We start from the raw sequence: 24,079 nt of genomic DNA, 5'->3' as shown, positions 1-24,079 counted from the left end.
CAGGTTTCTTTTTGGAAATTGGCCTCAGTGCTCTGGGAACTGTTATTTATTTCATTGCCTCTGTGTTAAGCAAGATTGGTGTATTAGATTATTTTTTAAAGAAAAACTTATACAGCCTTACCAGGAAAATAACTTTGTTCTGTGATTGGCCTAGCATGATTATAGTTTTAAATACTGGAAGGTAGGAAGAGGAGTCGTTCCTATGTGGTGGCAGAGAAATGGATTGTGTGAGATGTGGTGCTCACCTGTTGTAACAAGTGAACTACATTGAGTGCTTTTTTTTTTAAACTTTTTAATTTGCTTTACATAGAAAACGTTGTCTTGTAGGTTCTAGGAATTTCTAATGTTCCCAATTTTTTTAATTAGACTGATCAGCAAAGAAACTGATACCGTTGCTCTGGGGTGGGAAAGGCCAACAGTCTGTGTGAAAGAACCATGTCTGTTCGGGAGTCGTTTAACCCAGAAAGTTATGAACTGGACAAGAGCTTCCGTCTGACCCGATTCACTGAACTTAAAGGCACAGGCTGTAAAGTGCCTCAGGATGTCTTACAGAAACTGCTTGAATCTCTACAAGAAAATCATTTTCAGGAAGATGAACAGTTCCTGGGGGCAGTTATGCCCAGGTTGGGTAAGTAGCTGCTGCTCTGGACACCTGGGATACTTCTGTTTTCATCTGCTTAGTGACTCAATCTCATCTGCTATTTGTTCAATCCGTTTGAAAACTATATGTTGTATAATGCATGCACAGCATCCAGAAATCTGAAGAAAAACTCTGTAGTTGACACTTGTTGGCATCTGGGATATAATAATAACGGGTTTGTATTTTAATTATGTAACATGCTGCAGTGCACTCAACTCTGAAATAAAAACAGAGCCAGGAATGGCCATAATGATAGGCACGTGCTTAGGAGTTACAGTCTCCCCCTCCCTTTCCCCAGTAGATGCTTTGCAAACCAAAGTAGTATCAATTTATTTCTGAAATTTTATATTAGTACATTGGCTTCTAAAAATTTATGCAGTGAATAATCATTAGATGACTCTTAAATGCTGAGCGAGTGAGAGAAAGTGAGTAAGTAAAAGAAAACTTACTTCAGCTAAGACTGGGAATGGATTGTTTCACAGGTGTGATTTTTTTTTTTTGTTTCCTTTCAGTCCTTTCATTGTACCCCACTCTAACTTTTTTGCTCACCTATAGAAGCTACCTGGGAAAAGCTGTCTTTACAAGACCTCTGTGTTCTTGCCAGCTTCACTTTCTCTTTGGTATTTGCACAATGATGCAAGCAATAAGGGAAAACAACCTGCACAAGCAATCTACATGGGGAACAGGGCAAATGTAGGTATTTTGATACCAGCTACTGTACCTAATATTGATATAGATAAATGAACGTAGATAATGTGTTTAATGACACTTTTAATTCTGTTTGTCTGTTTACTCAGCCCTGCATATGTAATCTCTGCTTTACAGTGCAGAATGGATTTTTTCCTGAACTTAGGAATATCAATGTAGTATTTATTCCAAAGTTATTTAACTATCAATTTAAAATCCAGTAACCCATTTAAAATTATTTTGATAAGGCTAATTATCTATTAGCGGACTAACAGGTTGCAATGCATTATTCCAAAAGAGACTGGATTCGTTGAAAGATCAGTAAGAAGCCCATGTTCTTGGTTAAACAATGATGATCTTTGTATGAAATATCTAAGCAGTAATTGTGTGTGGAGCTGGGGTGGCACTGTAGTATTCCCTAGTAAGGGATACTTTGAGCTTCCTTTGGCCCCAAATTGCTATTTGTATGGCCTTCCTCCCCCCCCCTCAAACTGAATAGTAGTTATTCACAAGAGCATTTCTAATTTGGCAAATTTCTAATATCAGTAATGTTTTGTTTTAGATTTATTTTTCTAGCTTTTCTAAAAATAAACTTACAGGCTCTAAACAGTAATGGAACTGCTAATAGATTTTTCTTCTCCAGCCATATGAAAAGGTAAAACGTAGTCTAATGCCATCACTAAACAGGTGTGATATTATGTGACAGGAAATCTGTCAGTAATAGAAAGTGGAAAATTCAAGTCTTTAAAAGTTTTTTTTTTTTTTTATGGTGAGTATTCCTTTAACAAACATATCTTCAGGTTCATTTGTTGTTACTTGCTCTGATGCTTTGTGTTTAAAAAGGGTAGTCAGTTAACTTCATGGCCTATATGTGTGCGCTGTGCTTTTGAGATGCAATTAGGAGGGGAATTATCAATGACAAACTCAGCCTCACTAATTTTTAGTGTTCTACAAGTGGCATTATCCAGGGCATTCTTAAAAATGGGTATGAGTATATCCATGAGTAAGAAATTGCAAGTTTGGGCATTAATTCTCTGAGCTGTTATTAACTGTGAAAATCAAACACCCCTCTGAACAGATTCCCTTATTTAAGAAGTCCTTTTTTTTTTTTTTTTTTTTTTTCTTTGAGGAAGAGAAAATTAGCACCAGAAAGACAATGATGGCTCCTTGGAGATTCTGTCAAACAGCACTTTTGCTGTAAATTTATTGAAAACTTTACATGATTAGGTGAAGTGAGGGCTAAATGGCTAATGTATACGAGCTACTTCTCCGTAAGTGCTTATGAGCATTTCCTCGGAAGTCCCGGATATGCATAATAACTTGCTAGCTTCTGTGGAGGGTGAGCAACCCTAAATTACCACTCATGAGCTTTCTTCAGTATCCCTTCTTTTCTTTGGCCAGATCTTTGCCTTGGTAAGCCTCCACCTCTTTGCCTGCTACGTAGCAGGCCTGCTGCTCCATGTCCTCGCTGGGAGCTCAGATGCTAGCAACTAGCTCCAGTCCTGTACAGGACACTGCCAAATACTGGCTTGTAGCTCTTGTTGCGTAGAGTGTTTTGCAAATACATTGGGAAAAATTACTATGTGGCATCTACTCCCTGAAAAGTGCTTGTAGGAAGACTCTTGCCCTGTGGTATATACAAAGTAATTCTAGGTGTCTTGCTCTCACCCCACAGGAATGAGGTAAGCTGCCTACCATTGCTGCAAGGAAGAGCCTGTTAACAGGTGGCATGGGTCAGTTAGCATGTTATAGTTGGTCACCTGCTGCTGTTGTGCAGGCTCTTGCATCACAGCAAATGCCTACAGATTTTAATATTGCTTATTCTGTTTGAAATATCCATCACCAGAGAAGACTGCTCTTAGTGTGGTATTGTGGTTTTCTCAAATGAGTTTTCCTGTCTAGCAGATCATCTTGCCCCATTTCAGCCTCACAGAAATAAGGAAAGATTAATACAGTTGCACAAGTTCCAAGTGGGTGAATCATCTTTCACCAGGGGCCTAAGCAGTGATTGTGCCGTTCTTGTTCCTTCTGAAGTGAGGAGGAGATGGCTTTTATGAGAGGCTATGTCCTTTTAAAAACTGTCACTGTGTTTTTGTTGAGATGGGAATAATAGGAAAACCTGTCTACTTTTCATAACATAAGTTTATGCAGTTCCTCTTAATTTTAAATGTACATACAGATGAAAGCAACGTGCTATTATATTGCACCAAGCTGTAGGACGTTGTAGCTTTCAGCTGTTTACACGTTCCAAACACGAGTTTTCATTCTTTGGTTGGTTTTCCTTTTATTTGTGCTATATACTTTCTCTACGGCAGGAAATTTGCCATGTTTGTTTAGGCAGCATTGAGTTGTATTTCACAGGCAAGTTTTATAAGTTCTCTTGCTTAGAACAACAGATAATCAAGGGCAAAATTACTCACCTCACGGATGGATTTATGTCTTTGCAGGAATTGGGATGGACACATGTGTTATTCCATTAAGACATGGAGGTTTGTCGTTAGTCCAGACAACAGATTATATTTATCCTATTGTGGATGATCCTTATATGATGGTAAGTTGGCTAAACTTACTGATAGATGTATTGCTGATTTCATTTGTGCTTCTCACTTAGCAGTCTGAAGGAAACTTTGACTGTTTGTTCTTGATATGCAATACTAATTGTTTGATTAGCTGCATGCAGTATCTTTCCAAGTACACATGAAGAGGGATAGGCATCGTCTTTCATCCTGTAATCCTTTCTATGTTGGCCAGTAATGCTGCAGTGTTGCTCTGTGTAGGTGAAAGTAGGGAGGACTGCTGCCTTTAATTCAAAGCTCCTTCCATCTGTTGATCTGTGGGCTTTGGCTTGAAAAGCACAAAAGGGGGGGAAAAAAGAGCTGTCTGTGAAGCAGTAGAGAGTAAACTTCTCTTACGAGGAGAACCTCATTGTAATTGGCCTTTTTTGAGGTTCTGAAATAACCAGGTAACATGTTAAAACTGGAAAAGCCTAGATGACCGTAGCTGGCAATAGCATCTGGCAACTTCAGGGTGCTTTGTGAGTGCCGGTTTTTCCATTGTGATATTTCCACTTTGCAGATGGATAAGTTAAAATTCTATGACTTGTGCAAAGTAGTGTAGTCTTTGACTATGGTTCTTTCTGTGCCCATGTTTCATTCCGTCCATCTCAGTGGACAGTTCCATGTGGTGTTAGGTGTGGCGACGATCAGTATCGACTTGAAGGGAAAGTGATGGGAAAACAAATGCATGTTAAAAAAAGATCTTTGTAAGGCTGTAAGGAATTCCACAGTAAGTGTTAGTTAAATGAAAGTTGAGAAATGCTAGAATTCATGTTGTCCGTGATTTTAATGCAACCGCTTTTCATTAAAGCGTTGTTTTATTTCAGTTTATATGATTGCATGCTTTTTATTATTTTGTTGCTTGTTCTGTGAGACCCCTCTCTGTCAGGTAAGTTTTGGACACTCACTTTGAGGTTGGGACCTACTCATTTTTTTTGCCATGCTTGACCAGGTGTTATGCTTGCATGTATGTATGCACAGATTCTTTGATACCTGTTCCAGCAGAGCTCTCTTTCTGCATACCAAGTGGCCAAGATCTCAGGCTGAGCTCTCCTGGGAAATTTGATTGAAATGACTTGCTTTAACATCATGTGGGAGCTTGAGAGGGGCCAGAAAAGAAATCCCTATTGTTGGAGAACGCGTTCACCTTCATCAGCTAAGAAACTCTCCTTTCTCATCTTGTAACAAATACTTGTAAGGGAGCGTATGAAAAGGCTATAGTGAAGGGGGCGGGTTGTCTTGTTGAGGGATACAAGGGAGTTGAGATGCTGCAGTAGTGGATAGCTGGTTTTGTGCACAGATGAGGTTTAGGCCAATGTGGTAGGAGTGGAATGTAAATTTGGCCTTAGTCCAACCTCAGTAGCTGCATCTCGGATAAAGTCTGCACTGTGATCCACATGCACCAGAAACCGTAACTTTGGCATTTCCGAACTCTCAAGTGCTTCACTTTTCATTCTTATCAATGTTCTTTTTAATGCAATGGCTTGCCATTTCTTAATCTGTTTGCTTGTGTGTATTTCTTAAAAGCTAACTGGAAAAGGGATTATGTCATATGGCTTCTTGCCGATACCCGCAGTGATTATCAGCAGGGTTGGAACTGCTGGATCCCCTGTTCAGGCCTCTCTCACTTGAGGACTAAAGTAACTGGGGGCATAGATTGCCATTCTCTGTGTGGACCAACACTAGTTGGAAAGGAGACAAAAATAATTTGCCAGGGGGCTTATGGACTCTTCTTAAGAGCGGAGGAATGGTGAAACTTGGGAATTCCGAGTTTGTGCCCAGGCTGCGTAAAGGAGTGTGCTCTAAACTCTGTTCTTTCCAAGCCTGACTGCTTCTGCCCTGTTTCTCCAACTGCTTCTTTCCCTGTTTTTAGCCTAGTCCTCCCCCTCCCATGCCTGTTACTATCACAATTCCACTCTCTACTTCTCGCCCTTTTGCTAGTCCATTCTAGTCTGGTTTTGGGGATGTATTCTCTGTTTCAGAGTTTCTTCCCCTCTCTGTGCACAGTGTCCACGTGCAGCTCCTTATCTGATTTTTCTTCCCAGTCGGGTGGAAAAAAGGAAGCAAGGAGGGAAAGTAGAAAGTGCAAAGCTGGACTCTAAGGTAGAAAAAAAATGCATGTGGACCCTGCTGAACTTCAGGTTTTTACTTTGGAGAACAGACAGTCATAGACTGACAAAGGGTATTTTAAAATGAAGTTCCCTGGTTATAGGGGGAAAAAACCCTCCTATTTCCTTTCCCTTTCCCTTCAGCTTTGTTCTTGAAAAGAGGTGATCTGTGTTGTCCGACACATCCCTGTGATGTACAGCTGTAATACTTGTATCCAGCATAGGACTTAAGTTTAAATGGTTTGTGATTGGAAAAGTTGTAAGAAATTGAGAATGGGTTTCATAATAAGTATCAAGCCGTGTTAGTAATAGGCCTTATATGGCCTCCTTTTAGAGATGCCTGTTTTGAGTATAGGAGCAGGAAATTAGCTGGTCGGGGTGGGGAGAGGGGTTCTTTTTCCCTTCCACTGCAGGGAATATTTTGATGCTTTTTGAAGACTCTCCACTCCAGACTGAGTGGAGTTATTAGTATCCTAAGTAAAGCTTTTTGAAGACTCTCCACTCCAGACTGAGTGGAGTTATTAGTATCCTAAGTAGTTTCTTGTGTTTCAGTGAGATTTCAGTGAAATGTGGGGACACAGCTAGACTAAACCTGGTTTGAGTCCTGTCGTGTCTGTCAGTGTTGGCAAATCATGCATTGTTCCCTCTGCTACTTCAGACTCGAGACCTGCGCTTCCTGGATTTGTATCTATGCTGTCAGTGGGCAAAACTAGAGTTAGGCTGACCTCTGACTACTAGAATAGAGAGCTGTTGTCATTGTGGTTTTAAAAACTTATCTATGATTCCTAAGAGGGCATAAGCAAGAAGCTAGCTTGGTAAATACTGAAGATAGTTCTCAAGAGTTTGATAGTCCCTTTGCAGAAATGGGAAACGACAGACTTCAGTGTCCTTAACCTCTATAAACTTAGCAGTAGATATTCATCAGACCACGCGCTACACAGCTCATTCTTCTCTCTTAATTCTTTAAGATTTAAATTATTAAATAATATTCCAGTTCCAAATATATAATATGTTGCCCTGACGCCAATGGAAGCTCTTGAATTTATGAAAAACTGCATTGTACTTCACTGTGTTTTTTGGAGATGGCAGAAATGTGCCTTTTTTTTTTTTCCTTTTTCAGTCGTCTTCCAACTGAGCCGTATTTCTTTGATCCCAGTTGTGTTGAATAAGCGTACTGTTGTTTTTATCATGGTGACTTTGCCTCTGGACTTTATAAAAAAAAACACAGACTTAAAATCATAGAACCAGATTCTGATTGCGGTTCTGCAGCTGTAAACCTGGAATAACTTGAATGAAGTGTGTGGTGTCTTCCAGACTGACACAACAGAAATTGTTCTGTACTTTACAATCATTTTGGCATCCCTTAGCGCACATCCTTCGTCAGGAATTTCTACATCTTCATCGGGAAACTTGGTGTCTCATCTCTGCTGTGTCCGCACCCTGGCAGAACTTGGCTTGCAGATTAACTTGGATCCATTAGTTTAGCAAAATTAGAGTAGCTAAGCTCATGTGACCCAAGTGAACCCTTCTCAGTTCCATCAGCTTCAAGAATTCTCCAGAGGACCCTCTAATAGGAGATTAGGCCTCTTGGAGAAATTTTTGTTAACGGAGTTGTTCTCACACAGATGTTAATTAAAATGCCTTTGCTCTAGGGAAACTCAGCCTTATTCTGTCACCTGAATAAGTGCACACCTCCCCTCAGCAGGTGTGGGTGCTCTGAAGTGGTGACAAGGCCAGCATCTGAGAGCCCTGAGCTCTACTATTCCCAGCATATGCTGCCTTCTGTAGACAGCCTCTTGCTGACATCCTAACAGAAAAAGACTACGGTATTTGGAAGCACTATAAGCTTTTTAGAGTAGCTCCTTAGCAGTTGTAAATTAACGGGCTATAGTCTCCACCATCAGTGCTGTACAGTTCTGTGCTGGAATTAAGTTAAAAGGAACGTATCAGTTTAAGCAAGCTGAGCTTGTTATCAAAGTTGGACTTTGTCTTGCCTAACTTTAGCCTCTGAAATTAGGAATCTGGTCTAAACTCTTTGTAAGAAACCCCTGTATAGCCAGTGAGAGAAAGCTTTGACCAAGACAGCTAGGATAAATTCTTTTATTAACTGTGAAGGGAACAGATATCTGTTCTAGACAAGACTCCTAGATGGACACACTACATGAAATGAATTATGTCACATCTTTGGGCGTCCATGTGTAGGAGCCTATGGAATAAGAAGTTTTCTCAGAGTACAGCCTCATGTCAGAAGCTTTGGTTTTGGCAGGTGTTTGTCTAAATATACAGAAACAGTCCTCCAGATTTTTTTCTTTCTTTTTCAGGGACGGATAGCGTGTGCCAATGTCCTAAGTGACCTTTATGCCATGGGGGTTACAGAATGCGACAACATGTTGATGCTCCTTGGAATCAGCAATAAAATGACAGATAGGGTAAGATTTTGGCACTTGCTTTTGAAGTAAGGGCCAAAACAGCTATATGTGCCATAATGTATTCTCTTCAGTGTACTTTCTCCTCACAGTTTGGGCCCTTTTAAGCAAGAAGCTAAAGAGATGGCTTTACTGAATGCCCCAGTTCATGGTGCGGTTCTTGCTTCATAAGCTTTCTGAGGTCACTTGCTAAAATTTCAGTTTTCTGTGTCATCTTAATCTTCTACTAATATCTTCAACTGCACCAAAATGGTGTCCCTACTCCTGTCAGCTCAGGAGAACGTTGTCCCAAGGCAGCAGCGGACTACCAGTTGATGTAAGAATCTGGACAAATGCTTTGGGTTTTCTTATCTCAGCTTTGTAACATCTCTTTGAAGCAAAAGCAACTAAAATAGATTGCTTTTCTTCTTTTTTTATTTATTTATTTTTTCTGGAAGTGACCAGCATGTTTGTTTGCTTTAGCGAAGAAGGGCTGTTTCTTCTTAGAAGGGAGTGACTTGAAATTTTGCAGGTTAGTGGAAGCCAAATGCAGCTTGATTTAACTTTGCCGTATTGCACTGCGTTGCTGTGGCTGTACCTGATTACAAGAGGAGGATAGTTGTTCCGGGTTTCCAGAACTCTGACTTCTTTACTTTCATGTGACCTTTTCGATAATGTTTCTTCAGCATTTTACAAGGAGCTGTAAAACCGTAACTCTATGGGATAGCATAACATTTTCAGGAGACTAACTTCTTCCTAAGGCTGGCTTTTCTGTCATGAATGCTTGCCATCAGGGGATTGACTTGAGCAATTAAGGCCCTGGACCAGTCTTGAAATGAGTAACGCTGCTGTATATGGAACTCTGACTTCTGTTTTGATCTCTAGGAAAGAGACAAAGTGATGCCTTTAATTATCCAGGGTTTCAAAGATGCAGCAGAAGAGGCAGGAACATCTGTTACTGGTGGCCAAACAGTGTTAAATCCCTGGATTGTTTTAGGAGGAGTGGCCACGACAGTCTGTCAGCCTAATGAATTTATAATGTAAGTTAAATCACTAAACAATCAAAGGCACTGGTCTGAAGGGTTACATTAAAAAAATCCTGTAAATACCATATTGTGCTCTTTCTTTTGCTGAATAAAGCAGTACTTTCTCCTGCTTGCATTTGTTCTTAGCGTAAATGGGTGCCACATCTCGTACGTGTTTAGGTGTCCTTTTATTTTTTTTTTTTCCCCCAATGTCTTGTGATCCTGTTCTCCTTTTGAGAGGAGTTAAGCTTCTAACCTTAGAAGGTATTAAAGACTGCTTGAGACGTAATTTTTTTTATCATATTTATATGTACGTTTTAAACCATGTCCCAGTTATCCTGTTAATGGCTAACTACAGCGTTCTGGCCATTTAACAGTAGCCAGTCTTGAATGTCCCACTGTGGCATATTACGCTCTAGGAAGGAATTTGTTCCTGATCCTAGCTGATTATTATCTTATGCCTTGAATAACAAAGATAAGTCAGATTTATTTCCTATCCTATCTTATGGCTAAAATAAATGGATAGAAAAAATGTAGTTTTGTGTGTGTCTGACTGCAAGCATTGTTTTATCATTTGAAAGAAAGGTTAGCACTTTTAAATAAGTTTGCAGCTTTTTTGCGTAATAATACCCCATGGCAATGAATCCCAGAGGGTGATTCTGCAATTAGTTGGGTTTTTTAAATTGCACAACAAAATATATGGGTCTGTGAATTGTCAGCGCTTATTCCTAATAATGTGTGAATTTCACTCCCTAATTAATATATGAATTCTTTGTTTTCAGGCCAGACAATGCAGTGCCAGGAGATGTGCTTGTATTAACTAAACCCTTGGGAACTCAAGTGGCTGTAGCTGTCCACCAGTGGCTAGATATTGTGAGTAAACTGCCAAAAAAAAAAAAGAAATAGGGAAGAGGAGTGTGAGTTAAAGGAGACCTTCCCCATTTCCCCAAAGCCTTAGAATGGGAAAGTTCAGTAGTGTTACAAGTACATTGAGGGCTCAGTTGGGAATGATTTACCAACCCTCCCTCCCTCCTTCCTGCTTGGTATGTCAGCCTCATCTTCTTACATGGAAAACTCCTGGAATGAAGACAGTTTGCTATTTTGTGTTTATACCGAGCCCAACTTAATTGGGTCTAATTTTTGGTAATTTTTAGGCGCTGCTGTAATAAATAGAATTGTTGACTAACAGAACAACAGATAAACACCCTGGGTGAAATTATGCCCTTCTCCACCTGCCAAAGTAATTGGCAAGAGCTTACTGATGTCGGTTAGGCCAGGGTTGCTGTCTGTGTTCACGGGCTTTCTGCTTGCGTATATGGAAATATCTCTACATTTCACATGTATTGCTCTGTGCGTTCAGTAAGAATATTTCTGGTGGCATTATGTGTGTAGACATATTTCCATCTGTTACTTCAGGCAAAAATGAAACTACTGAAGTAAGAAGTAACTCTAAAATTGGCATCTGCTTACATTGTCTGGCTCCCAGGAGTATGTCTTCAGAATTATAACTACTCAGTTTACATTTTAAAAAGATGCATCTTTACTACTTGTGTGACTACTGAGCCAATAGACTGGCAGAGGAGTGAGCTCAAATCTACTTTATCTTGGCTGTTGGCCACTAAATTGTCAGATGAATTCTGGTTCCAAAGTCTGTGTTAGCAAAAGTGGGGAGAGAACCAACTTGAGCCTTCATTGGAGTCTGAAGTGGGAACAACTAGAAAAAGGTATTTATTTGTTTCCTCCTCAACAGGATCTGGCCTAGCAGTTTTGACCTGTGGGGCTGCAGAATCCTGCATTTTCCAATCAGATATAAGGATCAGGGCCTCAGATAATCTTGATATGAAAATCATTGAGGAGCAAAAGTGAAACAACAAGATACCCTTTTTATAGTATGGTTTTTGGCCATAATCTCACTTCTCAACGTATCTCTTGTTGTACTGACAAACAGACTTGCAAATTAAGGATATTCTGAATTTCCACATATTTCAGGTTTTTCTAATTTCCTTGACTGTCAACCACAAACACTTTCTGGTCTGAAAAATGGGGGCAGCAAGGAAATCAATCCTTCTGTTATATGTAAACAGCATATATCTTTGATTGTGATAGGAAAATTTCTGAGTAGTTGTGTTGCCTTGTTCTTTAGCTTTCTTCTTTTTTTTTTTTTTTTTTTTGAAAGAGGAGGGAAAATAAAACTAGAATTACCCATCACAAAGCTGCTTGTAAATCAAGCCTCAGTAAGGAATTTGACTTTGTATTGAAAAGTATTTGGGAGAGGATACATGGTACAGTACGTTTATGCATAGGCAAGAAGGGAAAACTAGAGTGTAGAGATTTGTGGCTCCAGAACAAATTTAAAAATAAAAAAGGCTGAAGTATTTAAACACAGAGGAGTAGCAAATGAGTTCCTGGTTACTCGTGAAAGACAGAACCGTGGCAAGAGGCCTGCAAGAGCTGCTTATGGAAGGAGAATCTAAATGGAGGTAAAATTTGTCCTCCCTGCCCAGTTGCTGCAGGCATTTTTGCAGCCAAGCCCCAGCTATGCTGCTGGCAGTAGCAGCTGGACAGGGCGAAAGGAGAGCCTGCAAAGTCTCCAGGGAGCTAGGCTCCCTAGGGACCCCAGAAGACCAGGTCAGGGACATACCTGGATGATGAAACTGTTTGTGGCTCCAGCTGCCAGTCTGATGTAGAATGACTAGGCTAGTCCACATTTTGGAACTAGCAGCCCTTTGCCTTTCGCTCTTTCAGTTTAAAAGCATAAAGGGGTTGCTCTGATGTACCTCTTACAGAAAAGGTTTTTTAGTCCCTGCTGTGATATACCCTTCCCATTCAGAAATCTAAGGTTTCTTTTACAAGGTGTTAAGGAATTTTTGTCAGGTTTTTTTGCCTTTGTTCCCTCCCTCTTGATTGCTATAGCAGTGAGGAATTTACATCTAAGTTCCAGCCTATCTGCGCTTGTGGTCCTCCTAGTCTCAGCTTTCAGTTTTGCTTTCCACCTCATTTGTGGTGATTTCCATTCCCATCATCCGAACTGTCTCCATCCTGTGATCAGTCTAAAGACCTTTTTTGAAAACTAGGCAAGAGAATTGTTCCGTTTTACCTGGGGTAAGAATAATTTGTACTCTGTCCTCCCTGTAATAGCCTCACTTATTTTTTTTCCTTGCTCTTTTCTCATTTATATAAAAATAAATCTTGCGTTATTTGTAAAGATCAAGGAAGTGTAAGAAGAAGACCAGACCTTCTGAAATTAGATTGAGCTGGTTCCTACCCAAAATGTATCATGGTTGTCCAATCCCTTTCCCCTCTGCTCAGTTCTTCTGGATTCTCTCTTACACCACTTGAAGTCAGTGCTCATTTATTAAAGATAAGAGCCTCTGTGATGAGTTCATATCCCAGTCCAGCATCATGTGCAGATTCTTGCAGATTTGGCACCTTTGGTTAAGAATTTTGTCCTATGTATGTATCTTGTGGATTAGAAGTGTGATGCTGTGGCTTTAAAAATCCTGTTTTTATTTACTGATAATTTTATTTTCATTGCAAAAAAAGAGAGGAAAAAAAAAAAAAGGAAAATTAAACCAGTTTGTGTTGTTGCTCTTAGCAATTAAATGGTTGCTTTGTTTCATTCTGGATGCGGATTATCTTCAACTATGAATGAAATGATTGCTTTTTATAAGGTACTATTTCCAAAATTGTTCTGAGACACTTTTGGGATGAAAAGCATCCATATAGCATATGATGGAGGCATGAATCCATAAAAGACATTGGAGAATGGGTAAAAGGAAGTGTAGTTGGCTGATTTTAAACTGTAAAGGAAGTTCGAGACTCCCCTAATCCTCACTGGTGTGTCACTGGAGTGAGCACGCACTGCCTTAGTGTATACTCCTCAGAGCTGGACTTCCATGTATCAGTAACCTTTCTCCATCAAAGTGTCCACAGAATCAAAAATTTTCTCTTTAAAAAGAAAGAAGTCAGATTACAGATCTCAACATCCAGCAACAAAATTCTTTTTGTTTGGCTGCAGAGTTCAAGCCAGGAAGTTGCCTCAAAGGAGTTGTTTACATAGGGTAGGTTATTCCACTCCACTCCACCCCACCACTGAGAGGGAGATGTGAGGTGCTTAATGCCTGATAGATCTTTAAAGGAACTTTACTTAGGTAGAGCTGAGTAAGACGGACATTCATTCAGCTTCAGGACCTCCAAATAAAACACTCTGACTTTGCCCTTTTGCCCCTCTCTAAACTGAGCAGAAAAAATGGTACAAGTGTATTTTGGATGAAGGGTTCTGGTTTTTGTGTGTGTATGTATGGTTTTTTGTTTTGTTTTGTTTTTTTTAAGTGGTAAGGGTGTGCTTTAAAACATGCAGATGAAAACGTAAGGGAATCATCTTTCTTTCATCCATTAGCCAGAAAAATGGAATAAAATCAAGCTAGTGGTAACGCAGGAAGATGTAGAACTAGCATACCAGGAAGCAATGATGAATATGGCAAGACTCAACAGAACAGGTAAGAAGTGTGTGTGTGTGCATGTGTTTTGGGAGGAGAGTTGGCTTAGGGGAGGAGGAGTAGGATTTTTTTTCCACCCAAATGCATACTTAACTTCATTTCTCTGCTGTTCGGAAATATAACACAGCTGCTTTATCCCCTCCTTCTGACCCATCTTTCTGCTGTTCAGTGTTTGTGAAGCAAATAAATTAAAATCAAACGCCCTCTTTTAATTATATAGCAGAAGCACAAATGCTGCTGGAGATGATTATGACTCATATGAGTGCAGCAAGTAACATCCGAATGAGTTAGAGGATGCTTTAAAGGGAAATATATTGGATTTGTTTGACTTTTTTTTCCCCTTCTGTTCTTAGAGAACTCTTGAAGGTCTGACTGCAGTAAGGTTTAAAAAAATTGGGAATAGAATAGTAAAGCAAAAGTTCTTCATTTTTATGTTTCAAATTTTTTTTTTTTTTACTGTTTTGTGCTTCCCCAAATGTGGAAAATGTAGCATGTGGTTTCTTTTCTTTTTTCTTTCTTTCTTTTAGTGTTTGGAGGGGGAAGGTTCTGCTTTTACCCTAGAAATGTTAAGCCAAGATTTTCCTTCTTGGGCCAACATGTCTTTGGAGGAGCCTAGAACTGAATTAAATATTTTCTTAGTCCTCAGTTGAAGGGACAGAGATAGTTAACTATCCCTTCTCCCATTTATTCAGATTTCCTTTGGTATTTGTTATGTCATCCCACTCTTTTTTTTTCATTCTTTCACAAAGGCTTCCAGGAAAAATAAATGACTAGGATTGTCTTATGGAAAAGAACTCTTTTGGGTCCTGCTTATGTATTGAGGAGCACCAAAGAAGAGCAGAACATTCTTGGTTTTGTTTATCTCCACTCTTTTGTCAGCCACCTTTAAGAGCACTTAAATATTCTTAACTGGAGCTATTGTCCTGCATACAGAGGTGCCTTTCCCCCAGCCTGGGCTCTGCAGTTGCAAATACCCAAGAATTCCATGAATGCATAGGTGGAGAGGCTGGGACTTTGGGCTGGCTGTGCCTGTCCATCCACCAGATCTGCTCCCTCCCCCCACAGCCTCCGTGCTTTGTTCTTAAGCTCTTAACTTAAGCGTCCAGAACTTAAGTTCTGCTGTGACCTTTTTGTGGAGCGGCAGGGAAAGAGATGTGAACAAACTGACCCAGTATGAATCTGGTCTTTGCTGTTAAAGAAGCAAAGCTGAGCTCAAAACTAAACTTTTGGGAAGTTTGAATCTGGAGTACACCCCTGTTTGTTAGACTGCTAGTATAAATTAGTAGCACATGTCTAATAGAGCATACTTATAACTTTTGATACTGGATTTTCAGCATGATTTAATACCTTAAATACAAGTTGAATTTTCAAAAGGTTACATGCAGTACTGGTGAATTCCAGTTGCCTTCCAGCCTGTGTTTTTGTTTTTTTTTTTAATTTGAGATTTAATTCTTTTTATTTAAACGGTCAGCAAACCTGATTCGGATCACTTCAGCTATGCACTATATTGTTGAAGCATTGCACTAACTGATGTTTTTCCCTTGTTTTGAAGCTGCTGGACTCATGCACACTTTCAATGCACATGCAGCTACGGACATCACGGGATTTGGAATCCTGGGGCATGCACAAAACCTTGCCAAACAGCAGCGAAATGAGGTGTCCTTTGTTATCCATAACCTTCCTGTTCTTGCTAAGATGGCTGCCGTCAGTAAGGCTTGTGGCAATATGTTTGGCCTCATGCATGGGACTTGTCCAGAGACTTCAGGTGAGTGACACTTTTGCCTCCTTCTGTGTTCCCTACACCTCCACATCAGAATCTAATACCATTTCAGATGTACAGCCACAAATGGCTTGCGTTGCATTCAAAATCATAGTTGGTTTGTATTGTCAAGCTAACGAACGTTAGCCATACCACTGTTCATTGTGAACTTCTTCAGCCTAATTTCCAAAGCACCATCCTATTTGGAATGCCTTCTCCTTCCTTGTGGAAAACTATATTATAGAAACCCTTGCTGTGTTGAATATCTGGAACATTTTGCAATTAGAATTCCATGATTGTTCTTTGAAACCTACTTTTCTCTCAGAGGTTAACTACAGAACAGTGAGCATCTGAATATCCCAGCGCAGCTGACACTGAGTTTTCTCAAAAGTAAAACCACTCACATAGGTTTGCCAATCAAATGAGTGCTGTGTTTCTCATTATAAATATGTGTGAAGTTTAGTGCTGAACGGGCAGTCTCAAAGATGCTGGCCTTCTCTGTCCGCTGCACACAGACATCAAGAATATAGTCTTTTTTTTTTTTCCTCACGTTTTTATGAAAACAGGCTTTAAGGGATTGTGACTAGCAGCAAGAAAAGGATTTGGTCTCTGACCCGTTCGTTACTTTAGCGGTCTGTCCAGTAAAGCTGCCGTTTGTAGTGACAATGAATACAGACATGACAAAAATGTACTGAGAATCAGACCGTTAATTTAGAGTTCATTTCAGGTAAGCATTTAAACAGTCATCAGTTGGTTTTAAAAAAAAAAAAAAAGATGTTGCATTTGAACATTGTCTTACTTGTGAACTTAAATATAGGTCATCTAGCCTACTTGAATAAATACTTTCTTCTGCAGGAAGTCTCTGTACTTCATTTTCCTCTTGAATCTTCTATTTTGTTCCATTTTTTTCTTCTTTAATCTCACTCTTCTTCCTCTTTGGGAAAAGGAGGAGATAGAGCAACAAATCTGTCGTCTTCTCTTATCTCCTTCCCCCATCCCCTTCCCGCTCTCCAGAAGTATTATCCGAGTTCTCTGCAGCTCACAACAGAGGGGGCCCCATGTAGCAAAACAGTCTGAAGATCTGGAAAGAAGCATCGCAGTGAGAGCCATAAACTTTTCCCCTAGTGAATACACAACTTGCTGTGATCTGTTGAATTGTTCCTTAGCCATCTGTGTTTAAGCACTCTGTCCTAGAGAGACTGTATAGCTCAGATGCTGTGTAATAGGATATGGGATGTGAACCCTTTCAGCAGTTCAAATCCAGCTTCAATCAGCAGAGACCAGAAATATCTGGTGACAATTTGGCAAGCTGTGTGAACAAGTTTGTTAGCATCAGACTAGCTCTTACTACCTAGGAGTCCATGTGACCAGAGTGCCAAATAGCACCGCCTTAGTGGCGTTTGTTATCATTTGCAAAAAGGACAAAATAGCATCGACACAGAGCTGAAACTGCCTTACTCACAAGGTGCTCTTTCAGGTGAGTGTCTCTGGCAGAGGGCTGTGGAGCAGTTGGCAAGGGAATAGCTTAGCTGCCCTTGAGTTTCCAGAGCAGTCCATCCTGCACCCTGTGCTGATGCTGGCTTTTCCTTGAAAGAGTGTAAAACAGTGCAGTGATATGCATTGCTCCAAGTGTTTGACAGTGGAAAACAGTTGACTTGGAACATAAACTAGATGCTTCCACTTGGGAATGCGAGCAAGAGATGTCTTTGAAACTCTGAAAGGCTTACCTTTCAACATATGTAGATGTTGATTAAAAAAACAGCAGAACACGTTCAGTTATTTGTGAGCTTTGGGTGCCTCAAAACATGTATATTTGATTTCATCGGTGTTGCATTTCTGATATTAGAGATGGCTATAGGGAATTGTTACAGGGTAGTGTCTGCCAAATATTAGACAGAGATCCATAGCCACTTGGACGTGTTAGGTCTGGTCTGAAAGCCTATGGGAGTGCAGTTATATAGCTTTATGCTTAACTAAATAGCTTGACACTGTGCAGCAGTCTATATTAGCTTGGGCATAGTGTGCTGAGATGGCTATATAGCGTTCAGACCCATGCTATTTGCACGCTTCACATCCTGGGGTTGGTACGTATGGAGACAAGCATGTGCATTGCTGCAGCTGGAGATCCACTTGTGAGGATGCCTTTTAGGGTAGCTCCTCAGGGCTGTTCATGTTATCATATAGATATATCTTTAGTCTCTTGTCTTAAACGTTGAGAAATGCTATGTCTGTAGCTTCTTAGTTTGTGAGCAAATGTTTTCCAGCAGAGTGGAGCAGGCGGGCAGTGAGCAGTTTTCTGGAAAAGGATTTGAATGGTTTTAAGACTCCTGTTTTTTCTGATGAGCGTTTACTGGGCACCTGTTGACAAAAGTCAGTGTTGGAAAAGATGACATAAGAGATCTTTCCATCTTCCAGACACAGTTGCTTATAGTTTATTTTCTTAAAACTCAAATTTTAAATGATTTTGTGCTATCTTCTAGGTAACTCTTTTGCTAATGGTTCAAGTTGCAGTCTGGAGGATGTTTCCAATCACTTTAATTCTGTTTGTTAGACTGGCTACTTGCAGAAATACCACTCTGTATGGGATAGTCAAGCATGCATATGTTTCTTTCGGTCCTCTTCTAACAACTTTTGAAGCTGTTGACTAATGTCAGCCAACCTGTTTTATGTAGTAGAGGAATCTCGAAAGATGCAATGTTTCTGCACATTTCATGAAAATAAGCAGATGAATAGAATAGAGGGGCTGTTTTGGTGCCTGAGTAGAGGAAAGGCACCTCATCCTTTTATTAGCCATTATGATAGAGGCAGTAGCAGAAGCAAGAGCACTTGGTTTTGATTTGTGGAACTGTTTGCATTTCTCCTCTTCATTGGAAAGCTTTGTCTAGTCTAGTCTGTGCTTTTGTAGTTTTCTGTATTCAGTTCTCTGCTTGCACTACAACAGTTAAAAATGGTGATGGTCAAAATCTGTTAACAAAAAAAACCTTATATTTTTTAGAAATGTAAACCAGGACAGATGGCAGTATCTGCTTCCTTTCAACCCAGAAGTTGGGAAGCAAGCAATGAATTCTCAAGTTGCCAAGGCCATTTGTTCATGCAGTCTGCGGCCTGTTTATTTTGTCTTCAGTGGTGGCTAATGGTACACCACTAATGCTACTGGTACAGCTGGTATACTGATACTGGTCCCTGCTGCTGGACACTTGGTTCACCAGGAAATGCTGCTTGCCTTAGTGCAGAATAGCACTGCTGCTTTTGTTTCCTACGGAAAAGATGTGCTTTGTTTTCCATAGCACATTGCAGCAAGTCAGATTCTTGGTGGCTGTAACCTTGCACAGGTGAAGGCTTCTTGCCATTGTCTATGGGACAAAAATTGCTCAGAGCAGCTAGGAATGCTAGTAACATAGCGGGAAAACCTTAGGACTTACCCAAAGAGTTAAACAGACTGGTCAACCTACCAGAGAAATATAATTCCTGCAGACAGGTATCCTGGTACTGATCGAGAGTAGCATACAGCCTTTATTAAAAGTTATTGATCAAAGCATGGGATGCGGCAGTCAAGTGGGACGTATTTTTTGATTGGAAACTTGCATTTGGCATGGTTTTCTGATCTTGCTAAAGAATGTAAGAGGGTGTACGTATAATTGATAAAAACTGTAGAATGAGTGTAGGGGGGAAGATAATGAGTGAAGGCTATTCTCTTGCTCTTCCTTATTTCATTTTCTCTGCAATGCTTTGACTCCTCCCATCTGACTGGTTAGTAAATTCTCTGCACTATCATTTAAACCTCTTCCCTGACTCACTCGCACTGTGACATAAGATATTCTTCAATTTGATTTAGAGTCTTCCATGGGAACGGTACTTAATTCCTTTGCAGTTGATTTCTCTGTTATATCTGAAAGAGCTTAAACACTATCTTTCATGGTTCTGATTTCTTGATGGAGGTACCTGGAAGTTGGTATGTTCTGATATGTCTGTCATAGCTAGGCATCTTTATGGATGGCACACTCATTTACTCCATACAAAACCTAAAAAATAATTTTCATGCTTACATATATCTCTCTAACTTATCCTGAACGTTCAATAGCTGCTTCTTCTCACAGCTTTAAATTAAGTGTCTTTAGTCACGACCTCTCTCTTGTAGTTTGCTTGGAAAAGCGGTTTCCACATAATAAAGGTATCCAAAGTGCTTGGGAACTGTTTAAATGCCGCTAAGGTGCAGGGATGCGAGGGCAGTGAGCTGAGCAGGGCAGCTGGCTCAGTAGATGGCGCTTTGCTTCCAAGTTTGGTTTGGAGCTGATGGCCCAATTTCCAAGCAGGTGAGGCTGTGCTGCTGGCCTGCTGCCCTTCACTGAGACAAGAAGACTTTGGGTCAAATAGCTCGTGGATGCTCCAATATTACCACTCTCCTCTTAATAAAGAGTAGGCAATTGTCAGCATGTGCTTAAATTACAGGCAATAGAGTACATTTATCCTAACAGGATTCTCCAGACATTTTTCCAGTGAGAGATGGTATGTTGACGTTCCCTAAGGAAGAGTTGAAAGGCTGCTCTCTGTTGGAATACAGCAGAGTGTACAGGCAAGAGCTGTAAATACTGTTTACGTGTAACGTTTGAGGCTTAACTAGGCATCTGCAGATGAGTTTACTGTTCTGTGGAGCAGTGCTTCACACATAGGCAACACAGCATAAATCTAAACAAGGTAAGAAATACAAAAAAAAACTCTTAGTAATAAAGGGGAGAGGGCACTAAAACATTTAACAACTTATCCAGGGTCCCTTGGAAGTTTACACCAGAGCTGGCAGTGAAACTCTTTTTAGTACTTCTCTTGCAAAATCTTCTTTTTCAGTGCTTTGACGTTCTTAGAATGGAGGTGTTCATAGATTTAGTAAGTCAATGGCAGCCTTGCTAACTGGTTATTGTGCCGCTTCAGAAAAGCGTTCATTAGTAGATGAAGTATTTTTGGAGTTGTCTCTGTGAGAAAGAAAGCCTTATGGGAAAGGCAGTAGATTAGAAAATCCCTATTAGCAAAGGGGTCCAAGGGACTGGCTATCGCTGGGAACACAGGATCGAGCCTGTGTTTAATTTTCCGACTCTTGCATTTACTTCTAACAGTCCCTATTTTGATGAATGATTTCATAGCAGTCAATGGGATTACCTGCAGAATCAGCTGCTACCAGTATGTGGTTATAGGTATCTGAATATGACCTTAATTCAAAATGTTTGTGTACACTTTTTGTAGAGGCACTTTGCAATCCTCTGTTAGAAGTTTACAATGCCAGTGTTGTTTCAGGATGTCATTTGTTGGCATCAGTGTGATGTCTTTTCGCCAGCATCTTTTGTGTGTATTTAGCTTCATTTACATGCATGCTAACACTGAATTCAAGAACAAACTTTCTGTGAAGTGAGAGCTCAGACTTCCAACGTGTCTTCTCTCGGAGTCCTGCAGTCTGATAGAATGGGCTGAAGTCACCAAGTACTTGCCTTAATAGGGGTTTGGCAGATCAAGGTTGAAATGCTCTGTAATCAGACGGTTAATGCTCTGCTTTTTCTTTGCAGGAGGCCTCCTCATCTGTTTACCACGAGAACAGGCAGCACGTTTCTGTGCTGAGATCAAGTCTCCAAAATATGGCGAGGGTCACCAAGCCTGGATTATTGGCATTGTAGAGAAGGGCAACCGCACGGCCAGAATTATAGACAAACCACGAATCATTGAAGTTGCACCACAGGTGGCCACTCAAAATGTGAACCCAACACCTGGTGCCACCTCTTAATGTAGATGAAATAGCTGTTTGTTTTTAAATAGATCTATTCCTTTATCATCCTACAATTTAAAGAACTGTAAAAAAGAAAAGAAAACTTGTTGTGTCTGCACATCTGGTGGCCTTAGGTCAGTTTATGAGTGGATACAATTAATAAAATAAAATCCATTGCCTTTTTTTCCTGTTACATTAACTGAAGATGCACCTAATCTTGAGGCAGCTTCTGAGTTGAGAATTATATTGTTATCCAATACTGTTGATTCATTTTGAATCTTTAGACACTTATCTCTTGCCGCATAGGCTCTTTTTAAAGGTGCTTTCACGTAGCACAGACATTACCAGTAGTAGTGTCAAATAGCAGTTTGTGTCCTTTCATTATATGTATATTTATCATAAGTCTAATTTTGATGCCTTGAATGATATTCTGGAAAGGCAATAAATTGATAAGTGACACAGTGGGTATACCCAGTAGTAAGAGGGTTGCATGGTTGCATTCGATCTTTTGATTTTTGTAAGGTTTAATCTTACCGAGAGCTTCTACAACCCTGGACACTGCTTGGTAGTGCACTCTTTTTAAACAAGCAAGTGCTGACTTTGCATGGAAAGCGCTTCAGAGTCAGAGGAGTCATTTTTTTTTAGTTTCATTATTTGTAGACCTGACAATATTTACTGTATTATCAATGATTGTTTTCTTTATTGATAGTAAGGAAAAAAAAATTTTTTTTTGCAATGTGATTGGATGTGCTTTAGTGCAACAAAGGTTTTGCAGACCAAAAGGAGGTTACTGTATAATATTCATTTACAATTCACTATATAAATAACTACACAAATAATTTTTAAATATAATCAAACTAAAATAAACCTGTTCCGTGGATGGTAGTGTTTAATACATTTTATATTTTGTATAGTGATTACAAGCCTTTTTTGTTTCTTTAAAATCAGCAGCTGTTTAGTATAATTCTTAGCATTATTTTGTTATTTGCTCAGATACATTTTTGTGCACGCTTTTGTGATCTGTGTTTAAAATCTACATTGCCAACATTGCAGCTTGAACTTAAGCCTGTTATTCAAAATAAATATTTAATTTTTTTTATTGCTCTTGTATAAGTGCATGAACTTTTTTGATTACTACCTGAATTACAGCTATTTTCTTTTGTTTTTTTGGTTCCCCTCCTCCCCCACCCTTCCTTTTTTTTTTTTTTTTTTTTTTTTTTAAATGGTAAGTGTAGTTATACTATTGATAGTTGCTATTACTCCTTTGGTCAATTCTGCAAGCTATGATGTCCAGTGGTTATCTAGAATATCTCTGGCTGCACGCTGAAGTTCTGGACAAGCAGGTTATATTGTCCACTTTATTTTGTTTATTTCACTTATCTTCGCAAAGTATGTGATGGTTTTGTATTGTTTCCTCTGTAAGTCAGAAGACTCTGCCTGCTATAACCTAGAGAAGGGTTTGTGACCAACCATGTAAACGGAACGAATGGTGAAATCCATCTTTTCCCCAATGGTAGGTTAATCTGCCCAACTGCAGCACATTCACTGCTAACTCTGCTTTGCCTAGCTCTGCTTTACAAACCCATGGGAGTCAAGACATACCATGCAGTTCTCCTGCTGGATAGACTGTAGTGTGTTTCACTGAACCAACTCCCTTTAAATGTGTTTCCCAGATATTTTGATGTTAACTCTGAAATTGAGGCCAAGGAATAGAAGAAATCTCTGCTAATGATTACTGCTTCCAGCAAGAAAGACAAGGGCTTCTGTCTATGAATAAATGAGTCACTAGAAAGGAACCTGTCCTGTGCATCATGCAAGGCTTAAATTTCCAGTCTCTGGTAATTTCTAAGTCTCTGATAAAACTTGGATCATTGTTTTTCCACTCAGTAGTGTTCTGTACAGACACCTTTTGGAAAGCTGGAGTTTTTCTCTTGTGGGTAGCTTAAAAGTGATCCTCCTTTTCTTAGAAAGAAGTATCCTGGTGTCAGAGTTTTTTGTTAGCAATAAAACCTCAAAGCGGTAACTGAGTTTTTGACTTTGCTTAAAAAACTGAATAAAAATAATTGTTAGTGGGTTTTTTTTTTTTTTTTGCAGCGGTTCTGAGCCCCAAAACAAAGCATCCAAACCCAATTGTCTGTCCAAAAAATACTAACCTAATTCTTTTTTCCTGACTTTTTGTGAAATTTGCTCTGTATTCTGATATAAAATCATTGTATTGCTTGTATGCTGATACAAAACTGTGGAGCTGGCTTTTGTTGATTTTTCTTTGTGGTCATGGACAAGATTGTCACTATGTAAATTATCTAATGAGATTTGAAAACCCTCACTAGATAAAATGTACAAAAAACAGTTGGGTACTGTTATGTGAAAGCACTTGTTACAAAGATCTATTTTCAACTGGTTCTAGCTGTGTACAAGAAGCTGACACTGAGCAGGAAAATGTAAATGTACTGTTTTGTAGATGCTGGGGTTTTTTTTACCTGTTATGCCAGTTGTGAAACGAACGCTTCTTGTTTGCTAAATCTTCTAACATTCAAACCTTGTTTATCTTTAAGGATAAGGATGTGTGGAGGAAGGTAGTTTAATGAGTAAGGTGAGTGAAAATTTACAACAGTCAAGTTGTAATATTATTAAAACCTTTCATGACAAGAA

The 24,079-nt window shown here is 39.6% G+C and overlaps 1 protein-coding gene across 10 annotated transcripts in view; it reads left to right on the top strand.

Moving 5' to 3' along the window:
• The window catches only part of SEPHS1 (selenophosphate synthetase 1), a 27,019-nt gene extending 2,940 nt beyond the window's left edge, over nt 1–24,079 (top strand). For 3 of the 10 annotated variants that reach the window (XM_068916681.1, XM_068916756.1, XM_068916835.1), the window contains exons 2-10: nt 367–628; nt 1,196–1,333; nt 3,775–3,878; nt 8,312–8,419; nt 9,281–9,435; nt 10,203–10,293; nt 13,820–13,919; nt 15,472–15,684; nt 21,231–24,079. In XM_068916681.1, coding sequence (XP_068772782.1) covers nt 3,783–3,878; nt 8,312–8,419; nt 9,281–9,435; nt 10,203–10,293; nt 13,820–13,919; nt 15,472–15,684; nt 21,231–21,445 — 978 coding nt within the window. In that variant the 5' untranslated portion in view covers nt 367–628; nt 1,196–1,333; nt 3,775–3,782 and the 3' untranslated portion in view covers nt 21,446–24,079. The remainder of the gene's footprint in view (nt 1–366; nt 629–1,195; nt 1,334–3,774; nt 3,879–8,311; nt 8,420–9,280; nt 9,436–10,202; nt 10,294–13,819; nt 13,920–15,471; nt 15,685–21,230) is intronic. The other 7 variants (XM_068916258.1, XM_009680463.2, XM_009680464.2 and 4 more) reach the window with 4 other exon arrangements.

Source organism: Struthio camelus, chromosome 1 (genome assembly GCF_040807025.1).
Source record: "Struthio camelus isolate bStrCam1 chromosome 1, bStrCam1.hap1, whole genome shotgun sequence".
NCBI classification, from domain to species: domain Eukaryota; kingdom Metazoa; phylum Chordata; class Aves; order Struthioniformes; family Struthionidae; genus Struthio; species Struthio camelus.
Note: the sequence above shows the minus strand (reverse complement) of the source record. Positions and strands in the feature narration are given on the sequence as shown.